At 46.3% G+C, this 11,504-nt stretch overlaps 3 protein-coding genes across 4 annotated transcripts; 1 reads left to right on the top strand and 2 right to left on the bottom strand.

Annotated features, from left to right (window-relative positions):
* On the top strand, positions 1 to 2,843 carry LOC133919234 (uncharacterized). Of its 2 annotated transcripts, none has more exons than XR_009909903.1 (2): positions 1 to 1,165; positions 2,558 to 2,843. XR_009909903.1 is itself a non-coding variant. In XM_062363567.1 (2 exons), the coding sequence occupies exon 1, from the start codon at positions 150 to 152 to the stop codon at positions 1,083 to 1,085; it is 936 nt and encodes a 311-aa protein (XP_062219551.1). In that variant the 5' UTR covers positions 12 to 149; the 3' UTR covers positions 1,086 to 1,093; positions 2,558 to 2,843. The 2 variants fall into 2 exon arrangements, 1 of the variants encoding a protein (XP_062219551.1); XM_062363567.1 differs by having other exon boundaries at positions 12 to 1,093.
* A 67-nt stretch (positions 2,844 to 2,910) lies between these two features.
* LOC133919233 (transcription termination factor MTERF5, chloroplastic-like) lies at positions 2,911 to 5,459 on the bottom strand. Its single transcript, XM_062363566.1, has 4 exons — positions 5,274 to 5,459; positions 4,774 to 4,823; positions 4,454 to 4,675; positions 2,911 to 4,368 (listed from the first exon to the last, which is right to left on the bottom strand). Exons 1-4 carry the CDS (start codon positions 5,390 to 5,392, stop codon positions 3,302 to 3,304), a joined length of 1,458 nt encoding a protein of 485 aa, XP_062219550.1. The 5' UTR covers positions 5,393 to 5,459; the 3' UTR covers positions 2,911 to 3,301.
* Positions 5,460 to 6,617: 1,158 nt separating this feature from the next.
* On the bottom strand, positions 6,618 to 7,866 carry LOC133917974 (acetylajmalan esterase-like). Its single transcript, XM_062361773.1, has one exon. The coding sequence runs from the start codon at positions 7,839 to 7,841 to the stop codon at positions 6,618 to 6,620; it is 1,224 nt and encodes a 407-aa protein (XP_062217757.1). The 5' UTR covers positions 7,842 to 7,866.
* Positions 7,867 to 11,504: the final 3,638 nt, after the last annotated feature.

Raw genomic sequence — 11,504 nt, 5'->3', positions numbered from 1 at the left:
AAGCCATCGAAGCCGGCTCCCGCAAATCCCTATCGATTCGAGCCCAATCGAACCCGCCCGCCTCCTCCCTCCTCACGTCCCAACCCCCCTCAAGAACCTCGCCGCCGCCGCCGCCGCCGCCGGCCGTTGTCTCCCCCCGACCGGCCTCCATGGCTCGCAACGAGGAGAAGGCGCAGTCGATGCTGAACCGCTTCATCACGATGAAGCAGGAGGAGAAGCGCAAGCCCCGCGAGCGCCGGCCCTACCTCGCATCCGAATGCCGCGACCTCGCCGACGCCGAGCGCTGGCGCTCCGAGATCCTCCGCGAGATTGGTGCCAAGGTCGCCGAGATCCAGAACGAGGGCCTCGGCGAGCACCGCCTCCGCGACCTCAACGACGAGATCAACAAGCTCCTCCGCGAGCGCGGCCACTGGGAGCGACGCATCGTCGAGCTTGGCGGCCGCGACTACTCCCGCAGCTCCAACGCGCCGCTCATGACCGACCTCGATGGCAACATCGTCGCCGTCCCCAACCCCTCCGGCCGTGGCCCCGGGTACCGCTACTTCGGCGCCGCCAGGAAGCTCCCCGGCGTGCGCGAGCTCTTCGAAAAGCCACCTGAGATACGCAAGCGCCGCACCCGCTACGAGATCCACAAGCGCATCAACGCCGGCTACTACGGGTACTACGACGACGAGGACGGCGTGCTGGAGCCCCTCGAGGCCACCGCCGAGAAGCGCATGCGGACGGAGATCGTCAATGAGTGGCACCGCGTGGAGAGGGTGCGGCGGGAAGCCATGAAGGGGGTGGTGAGCGGCAAGGTGGCTGCGGCAGGTGGGCGCGGTGGGGAGGCTGCTAGGGAGGTGCTGTTTGAAGGGGTGGAGGAGGAGGTCGAGGAGGAGAGGAAGTACGAGGAAGAGAAAAGGGAAAGAGAGAAGGGGGAGGAGGCTGGGAGGGAATTTGTTGCACATGTGCCGCTACCCGATGAGAAGGAGATTGAGCGGATGGTCTTAGAGAGGAAGAAGAAGGAGCTGCTTAGCAAGTATGCCAGCGATTCCCTGCAGGTCGAGCAGGAAGAGGCCAAGGAGATGCTCAATGTGCGACGCTAGAAGAGACGGTCCGTTCTTGATTTCCATGTCTTCGATGAATTTTTATAGCTGATGTAGTACGCTTGACTAAAGTACTGTAGGTATGTATTCAATATGCTTAAGAAGAAGAGTGTTCTTCTTTTTGTTGCCCTCTGTATTATTTGTGCTATTTAGGGGCTGTTTGTTTGTTGCTTTTGATTTTAATTATTTTAAAAGGTAGTGTTTTTGTTTTTTCTGAAAATCTGTTTTTGATGTTTACAATACATTTTTAACTTCGTAGTGTAACTTCTCAGAAAAAATACTCTCAGTCAGCTTGTCAATTTCTAGTTTATTTTTTCCAGAAACAAACTTTGGCATCACTTTTCCGTAACACTGTTTGTTTGTGCTTCTGTCTTTTAACTTCTAACACCAGAGAAACCAGAATTAGCAGCAATAAACAAACAGAGCCTTAGTGTCATTGCAGTCTTGCTGCAAAGAGCGCATTTGATGATGTAATGCCGCTACAATGTTTAATACATTTTTTTGCATTGTATTAGTAATATTGTGTTTCTGGATGTTGAAAGCTGTTTTCAATATAAATATTGAAAATGCTCTGCTCACTCTGTGATGCTGTTTCTAATTAGTTATGTTCACAAGGCTTTCTTAAACCTGGTGAAATTTGGTATCAAGGCTCCATACAAACTATTACTTTAGCTCAAGGCACACATAAGCTGAAATTTTGGCTGTAACAGTAGGTTCCGTATGCTTGACGAAATCAGTTATTATGATGGCATTTTTCATGTAATTGTATCTCAACTTCTTTTGCATTCCAATTATAAATATTGGGAAGTTTTCATAAGCATGAAACACCTTCCCTTCATGTAAAAAATAGTTAAAATAACTGATTATTTGTTGAAGCTGATATTAACGCCAGAGGCTAATTCCATGTTGCAATTCAATTGTATATTTTGTGCTGACGGTTGAAACAAAAAATGCCCTTCAAGCAGGAATTAAGCACTGCGGACTGGGTGAGCTGCCTTACGGGCAGATACTTCTGCCTCCTATTGTTGAGAAAATAACGCATCATTTTTTTACCCCTTTACTGGAGTACCCTTGTATCGTGTTTGGTACAGATTTGTGAACTTGTAAGACCATATGCTACAAGTATATCTGAACAATTTTTTTTTTGAGACGTGTGTATTCTTCCTGATTAATTGTATCATTTGCCGTATGAAGTGTTGTGCTCTGATTTGTTTTTACTATGCAACTGAAATACCCTTTTCATTTGTGTGGTATCGTGATGTCTATACTCTATTGTGTGGAATGCGATCTTGCTTGCATGCCCTGTTGTGCTCCATTTCTTATTCAATTTAATGAATAACCAATTAGTTCTCTTTATGATGGCATCAGGGAAACTGCTATTGATCTTGCTGCCTTTTATAGTGTACTCAATATAAAAAGTCACTGCCTCACCGCAAGTTTCAACATTTCTTAACGCGGTTCCATTTTATCAGGTTGGTCAACTGCCTCATCGGTGGATTCTTCATGATCTGGAGGCGAGCACCGGAGTGCACCAAGGAACAATCTTTGCAGTTCTGGCCTCGACGCAACCCTAGAAGACATTTGATGTAAAAGAAAACTTAGGGTTTGTCTGGATTACATCGGTGTGTGTAATCAGCTTTGATGGGTGATGGTTGGGTGGCAAGTCGATAAACGTTAAACCTGCGGTTTGTGTACTGTAACTTTTATCATGTACAAACCATTCCCTACACTGATTGATCTATTAAAATTTCAGTGATACATGAGAATCTGATGTTATCATATATTTTTCCTGTTCTCTTCCTGCTGTGTACATATGCAGATGCACTCAAGAAGAAGCATTTTTAACTGTTTTATTCAAGATAAACTAACAGAAATGCTAACTAAACAGGCTACAACTACAACTGCTATCACGGATACTACTGTTACATAACTGAGCAACAAGCACTCCATCGAATTGAGTAATAACAACTGCAATTGGCATTTTCTGATAAGGGTATTTGCCAAAAGTGTAGTCCATGCCCTTGCAAAAATTAACTCGACTAGCTACCTAAATCACGCATGGTTATACATCAAATTTGTTCACCTCCAAATTTTGCACATGCATCAAGGCCATGCAAAGAAGCTACTTGCTCTGAAATAACTACGTTGTATATATCGCAGTGATGATTGTTCTCAAATGAAGTCCAAAATTGTGCTCATCTGAAATTATTGTCTTTTCAAACTCCGACCCTCTTTTGTAGAATTTCCTCAAATCTGGCATCTGATACTGACAGCATCTGGTTCAAAATCAATCTCACCCCACAACCGGTCATCTGAGCATACCGAGGTTTTATCCGCTGCTCCAAGCTGTACCCAAAGTATTGAGGAAATTTCACGAGCTCACCCCTTGGGTATTCCATCGTCAAGAAAAATTCATATTTCGGAAGCAAGTTTTCTTCCAAGCTGAGTGTGTGAATAATTCCAAATCTGTTCACCATAATGCCTATTTCCTCCATGCTAAACCCTCTCAACATGAAAAATTCTGTGATTGGCTTTAACTTCACCTCGACGTTCAGACCAAAAGCCTGTGGGCTTTTCTGAATAAGAGATGCAGCATCTGCACCAATCGACCGGAAGTATTCAGCAGTTGGTCTGAGATTATCGTTGACACTGTAGCTCATGAGATGAGGACATCGTGTCAGGATCTTGCCAATGTTTTCCTTGGAAACTCCTAGCTCAGTAAGAAAGCTCACAGTTGTCTCCACCTTGTGCCTGCTATACGTGAGAAGTGCGGGGAACCGGCAAATCACCTTGCTCCACCGAGCTTTGTTGACACCAATGTTCTCCAAATAAACCATCATAGGTTTAAGATTATCTGACATGCTGATTCCACATAACTGAGGCCTCTTCTTTATGATTCCTGGTATACTAGACCTTGGCACACCAAGCTCAAGTAGTAGTTCCACCAGGGGTTTGATCTTGCGATCCACATTGTAATATGCAAATGCTGGGAACTTTCGCACGATATTCTTGATCTCCTCATGATCCATGCCAAGGTCTAGTAGGTAGAGCACTAGCTCAGGGAGGGCTCCCCCTGAGGTTGGGGTGCTTATTCGAGCAATTGCCTTTTGTTTATTTGAGCTTGTGGGTGTAAGTGCCATAGAAGACAAGGCTTCCCTTTCCATAGAAAAAGGATCAGGGAAGTTCTCCACCACCTCGACCAAACTATCACCATGTTCTCTAGAAAGAGCTTCTAGATACGGAAGGAGAGCATCTCTAATCTCAGGTGTGCTCAGCTCCCTTCCTGAAAAATAAATATGCTGTCAAAAGTTCAGAACCAATAAGAAGACATACAAATACAGAAAAACATAGTAAAAAGAATGCAAAACCTTCAGCATATCGAGATCTGTAAGAAATTTGGAGCTTTGATACAAGGTGCTCAATGAAACCATCTGATTTGTTGACAATCCGTGCAGCTAGCGTACTTCTCAAACCTTTCTGTCTCAAGAATAATGACAGAACAGCTTTTGCCTCCTCTCTTTCTGCAGCAAGCAACCTTGACCGAACAGTGGTGGGGCTCTGAGGAGCAGCTACCTGTAAATCATCAGCATCTGCATCGCAGAGGATGACGTACGCTATGAAGATAAATTGCATGTACCACATACTTCTATGGAGGAAAACTATTAAAAGGATGAACAGGTAATCTCACATGACTGTGCATTGCAAATCGGTAGCTGTCGGGACACTAGAGTGCAAACCCTGTGTGAACATAAGGCAGTAATAAGTATATTAAAGCCAACAATTGTAGAGCTTGGGGTTTCCTCAAGAAATAGCAAAGCCTGGGATAAAATGCAAGAAAAAAATAATACAATGCTACGGCAAAGTTTCTATACTTTCTTTTCCAAAGGGCCTGTATTTCGTCAACGAAAAAGCAAGTAGTAGCATATCAGCACATTCACAAGCAAAATTTGCCAATTAGTTCTACTAGGAAAATTCTGAATTTTGATTCCACAAAGAAAGAGGCTTTCTTGAGGCATAGGTACATACTTAACATGGCTGTATTTCACATCATGAGTAGAAATTTGAGCTCCTCTTCACTGTTTCTTTCAGTGAACAAAATAATTCCAGCGCCAACTACCGCCTATGAGCCTATCCATACTAGTACAGACAAACCTCAAAATACAAGGGCGGCAGGAGAAACGAGCCCACCTGCATGAGGAGGAGGTGGCGGTGGAGAGGCCAAGCCGCAGTGGAGGCAACCGTGGGCCGCGGGGCTGGCACCTGGACGGGCAAAGGCCGGGGCGAGGGGGCACCTCCAAGCACGTCATCGCCGGCGAAGGGAACGAAGCAAAGCACCACACCCGCAGGGGAGAATGGCGGATGAGGGTAGTGCTTGGCTTCTATTTTATCTTGCTCATTTGCAGATAAACCCCTCAGCTATCGGAAATGTAACCTTTGCCATTTTTCTTTTGGTTCTATCTAGTTATCTGTTGGAAGATTTATATGTGAAAAATCTGTCGATTTTTGAACCGTTTGATCTTCATCTAAGAATTCAGATAGGCTTGCACCATGTATAAAAGAACTCTAACCCTAATCCTCACTCGTTCCACCACACAATGCCACTGCCGCTTTTGCTGCTTCGCCCCATCTCACGTGTCGCCACCTTGACACCTCGTCAACACCGTCCCTAGCGCCGTCGTGGCCCGCCCACCTCCGTTGCCACCTTGATGCCTTGCCGGTTGCCGTACCTAGCGTCAACGTGGCCCGCCCACCTCAGCCGCCCTTTCCTCCTTCGTCGCTGCCCCGCCACCACTACCGCCCTCACCTCTGAGCCGGCTGTCATTCGCCCCCACCTCCACCACCGCCTCGCCCCGGCTTCGACGGCGCCCCCGTCACCCAGAGCTGTTGCCCTCGACCGCCGCCACCACTAACCACTCCAACCTCGATGCCCCCACCACCATCGTCGGCGCCCAACCGGCGGTCCACCACCACCGCAGCGAGCGGCACCCTCACTGCCTTGCCATCCCGCCCACCACCATCGGCCTGGCAGCTTCCCTAAGCCTCTCTCTACTGTCGGAAGCTACGAATCCCTTTCCCAAAAACCCGAACCCTAAACCCAATCCTTAACCCTAATCCTAGCCTTGGCCGGAGAATACTCGAGCTCACTGGAGAAGTCATCGGAGAAGAAGGCCACACGAATCTTAACGCGGATCCTATGATAAGAAATTCGACAGATTTTTTCTCTTTTTTGTCAACAGATAAATAGCAATTTCCTTTTTTTTGAAAGAAACCTTTGGTACTTTTATATGCTACGGTGGTGGTCCGAGTAAAATTCGCGTCGCTAATTGCTAAGCAGTGTAGGTTAGGACAAGCTTAACGCTTGCCTTAAAATTTGAACTGGAACCAGATCAGTTAATAAGTAATTGCATGGCTTGTATCGTTTGATTTACAATGTAAACATAGATGTTCATAAATGGCTAAGCTTCGTACAAGACTGAAAAGTGGAATACAAATTTAGAATTCTAACTAGAAACAGATGAAGCAAGATTGTCTTCATAGACGTGGGAACTCCACTGGCGCAGGCGACGCGAAGCCCCTATGGTAGAGCAGATCGCTCATGACGCTGTACGCGCGCTGCGTCAGGTGCACGCCGTCCCAGCTGATGCGCTCGTCGGGCCTCGCGCACACCGACGCGCCCGGCGCGCCGCACATCCGGTCCATGCCGAAGTTGTACGCGCCGGCGCCGGCGCCGGCGCCGCAACACGCCTTGGTCAGGCTCCCCTTGTCGAACCCCATCTTACTGGCGTCCCTGAGCATCTGCACGTACACGTAGAAGTAGTCGGCGTAGGCGATCGTCGCGGACGGGTACGACGCGCGCAGCTCCCGGATGCCCTGCTGCAGCAGCACGTTGTGCATCTGCGCGAAGAGGTTCAGGCTGGCGAGGCAGCCGTTGCCGTCGTACGCAGCGGGGTCCGTCTCGTTCACCACGGCCATGTAGCTCGGCACGCACCCCAACGGGAAGTTGCCCGGGATCACCAGCCGCGTCGCGCCCATGTCGAGCAGCTCCCTGGACGCGCTCGTGACGGAACTCACGACGTCCGGGACGAGCGTCATCGCCTCGACCACGGCGGTCACCATGCGGCCGACGTTGTAGAGGTTGCGTTCGCCGCCGGTCGCAGGCTTGTTCGCCACGAAGGCGTAGTTGTAGTCGTTGCCGCCGATCTCTCCCACCATGACCAGCGAATGAGCCAGCTTCTCGCGGATCTCTTGAGGGGACTTTGCGTTGGCACTCACGAAGTCTTTGAACCATTGCAGCTGGACAGCTAGGGAGCTGTTGGTGTGGGGGACAGAGACCCCTCTCCTTGTGAGCGCCGCCGCGTCGAGGGCAGTGGCGCCTGCGACGGCAAAGTTGACGCCGTGCGTGAAGTCAGCGCCCTTGTCGAGGTACGGCTTGAGCAGTGGCAACCCGAGATCCTTAGCGAGGAAGTCTATTATGAGGTATCCGTCGGAACATCGTCCGGTGGCGCCGCCAATGGCAGAGCCGTAGGGGAGGCCCGTGGTGTACTGCAGCATGCCGGCAACGTCACCTTCCCGGAGGAGATTCCCGGTGTCCGATAGGGAGTCGCCGAAGTTGTAGATGGCCGTGATGCCGTCCACCACCTTCCCTTGCGCCGCCAACGACGCCGTCGGTTGTGGCACCGGCCTTGCGTGGCACGGGCCGACGACGAAGAGCAGCGCCGCTAACGCGACGAGCAGGACACGAGACATTGTCGCCATGTCACGTACTGCAAGTGCGCCGTGTTGGTTCGTGGCTTCCGAGTGGACTGTGGAGAAGTGTGAGGCCAGCAGGTGCCTTTTTATTGAGCGCGCCGTGAGCCGCTCCGCGAGCCGTTCGGACAAGGAAACGTGAGCATCGTCCGAGTCGGAGACCGATCGGCAAGAGGAGTCAACCAAGTGCCATCTCGCCCCATCTTCCTGACACGAATCATCAAGCGTCAGGAAACTGGAGATGCCGCGTGTCCTTGAACAGATCTTTAGCTCGACTTCCTCTCCTCTCCTCTCCTCTCCCGCGGCGGTGGCGCCCGCGAGACCATTCCCCCGCCGCCATGCCAAGCAGAACCGAAAACGCCGCGCCCATGGAGGACTGTGGCGCTCGGCACCGGCACATCAGGCAGCGGACCGCACCGGTCCTCATGTCCGGCAAGCGCAAGGGACGGAAAAAGCCTCCTCTGTTCTCAGGACGAGGCAGAGCTTTCAGGAGAGAGGACAAGCTAGCACACAGGGAATGATGGGGACATGGAGTATTGGAGCTGCAGATACCATTGGAGACGTGTGAGGCTGCGACTGTGAGCAAGGTGGTCTTTGCGGGCCTCGATAGCATGTAGTCCCAGGATGGCCATGACAATACAGTCCTAGCCCATATTATCTAATAGATCTTAGAATTTGTAACTCCTTTGTGGTGTTTTAGATGCCAATAGTGAATGAACAAAATCAACCAAATACAGGAGGCCACAGCATGAAAGAACTGACGCACAAACGCCAAACATGTCCCGAGTCATAACTTCTGGGACGAGTGCTAAGCAAGAGAACAGACATTCAGACAGTTGCAACACATGGACATTCAGCTTGTGAACGTTGAGTAGCTCAATTAATAGAGTTTAGAACTATAATATTTGTTTACTGAAAATCAGTTGCAACACATGGACATTCAGCTAGTATTCAAAAGTATGTGAATAAATAGTCCAAGTAATGAAATTCTAGGTTGGTTTAATGGTGCCTGATGACAATGTAGCCCCTAGAATGATTTTCATAGTATCCTAAACCATTAAATTAGATCAATCACTATGATTTTGCACGCTTAAATAGGATAAATATTAAAAAAATACTCTCTCCAGTCATAAATACATGACGTTTTAGAAGATATAGTCTCCAATACATAACTTTTATCACTATTTTATATTAGAATATATTTATAAAATTCATTAAATTTGTGATATTATGGAAGCATTTTTCAAGAGAAATCTACATATATGATTTTAAGGTTTCCAAACTAAATATTTTTAAAGCCATTGTTAGTCAAAATTTTATAAGTTTGACAAAATCTTGTCCAAACGAACATGTTTTTATGACCAGAGAGGGTATGTGAATAAATTGTCCAAATAATAAAATTCTAGATTGGGGAATGATCCTCGAGATGTTGGAAGTAATGCTAGATATCACTACGCCACCTTAGTAAGCCATGCATGCATCACATCATGTAGCCAACAATCATAGGAGAGTATTTAGCATCATAGAATAGTTATAGATGGAAGAATAAAAAGAAAAATATGTTATTAAGAGATTTTTGATAAACCCCTAAAATTTCAAGTATGTTTTAGAATTGTCCTTAACCTTGTAAATTTCCACCAGAAACTCAAACACACGAGGCCCTCATACAAATGATACAATACAAGATATTGTAGAACAAATAGAAAAACAATCTGAGTCAAGAATTGGGAAATGAAAATTGGGTTTCGTTCATTGAATCGATGTACATTTATACATGATATTGGCGCGAAAAGATGTCATGCTAAACACTGAGCATCTCGTGTGCATAATCCAGCGAGCAACACCCATGATACCTCGGTCATGGCACTGCGTTGTCGGACATTTGTTATCACCCACGCTCGGGTAGCCGCTGCAATCTTCTCTTTTTCGTGTGAGATAAGCCGGAGGGATAACACCTCGGTTGTAGATACTTATAAGGTGACTTGCTACTACTTGTCTCATGATTATCATCCTTTAAAACAACATAAACAACAGTAGATATATTTTCAGATTTGATCGATTTATTGCTAATAGTAATGGGACCCATGCCAAGCTCTTCAGCAGCCACTTTCATCAAACTAATTTTAATATATCAGCAGCAGGGATCCTTATTTCAACAACATTAGAATATCAAATCCGAGTAGAAACTCCACTCTCCTTGACCCAGTGTATTTTATTTACACTCTTAGCTTGTCTAACATCACTAAATCGATTTGTATGCTCCAATCGGTCATGAATAGGACGTGATATTCTGTCAAAAGCGGGCCTATGTGATTTTGTCCAACCCAGATGAAAATAATTTAATTGCGCAGGAGGAGGAGGCATCCACATACCATTGTAACCCCACGTTAGGCAAGGAGGAAAAGACATCGAAGGAGGCATCCATGGCCACAGCTCCGGCCCAACTGGTGGGTGAGTAGCAGCAACACAATCCTCCTTTGGTTGATGATGATCAAGCACTTCTTGATTTAAAGGTGATCTTGGTCGCTTGAGATTATTTGACCGATTCACATGAGTTTGGATGGCCTTATCCTTTTCATACTTGGACAGAAGTTGCTTGAAAGTGGGTTTGAATTTTACAACTTTGTCATGACCCTTTGCTTTATTAATCTTCCACCTGCCAACCTCTGGATTTTTGGGTTTGATCATCCTAGAATTGCCATGCCCCTCTGGGGTCGAAGTGTTCAACACAACTTTTATCAATTCCTTGCATTCGGGAGTCTTCTCAAGTAGTATTTCTTTTAGCAAATTTTTGTTCTCTTCCAAAGGTTTTGACCTATCTTCACCAATGTTTACATTTTTTCCTTTAGCTGTTTCGGCTTGAGTTGGCCGAATTAGAACACTCTTGTCTTGGAGATCAATAACATTAACCGGGAATGGTTGCTTGTCAACTTGCATCTCCGAGAATTTTAATCGTCCTTCGTTAATGGCTGATTGAATCTGTCGATGAAAAATATTGCAATCGTTAGTTGCATGAGAATAAGAGTTATGCCATTTATAATAAACTCACTTCCTCAATTCTTCTAATGGTGGAATCATATGACCATGATGAAGCCTAATGTGTCTTTCTTGTAGCAAATAATCAAAAATTCTTTCACACTTTGCTACATCAAAAGTGAACTTAATTTTCTCTTATCGATTCTTGGGAGGAATCGACTTAAGAGCGGAGCAAACAAATGGTTTAGACTTAAAAGACCAAGCTCATTTGGCTACACACACATCAACATCATCATCGTCTGAATTTTTAGACTCATACTCAAGCATATGAACATTAGGACGATCAACTCTAAATTTATCATTTGATTTATGAAAATTCCTAGACTCTTTAGTCCAGCTTTCTAATGCTAGAGCTCTTTGCAAAATTTAGCTAACATCCTGAAATTCATAACATTCCAGCTTTTCCTTAAGATGAGACAAAAAAACCCAAATAAGCTAATTTAGCTATGTCTTTTTCAGAAAGTGTCAAGTTAAAACATCGGTTCTTTGTATCTCTAAATCTCCTGATATAATCAGTGATGGATTCATTATATTTTTGCTTAACCGATGTAAAATGTAAGAGTCTCAATTCGGTATCAACGCTATAAAAATATTCATGGAATTTCTCTTCTAATTGAGACCACACATGTACAGAAT

Source organism: Phragmites australis, chromosome 5, assembly GCF_958298935.1.
Source record: "Phragmites australis chromosome 5, lpPhrAust1.1, whole genome shotgun sequence".
NCBI classification, from domain to species: domain Eukaryota; kingdom Viridiplantae; phylum Streptophyta; class Magnoliopsida; order Poales; family Poaceae; genus Phragmites; species Phragmites australis.
The sequence above is the reverse complement of the archived record's forward strand: the minus strand, read 5'-3'. Positions and strand labels throughout refer to the sequence as shown.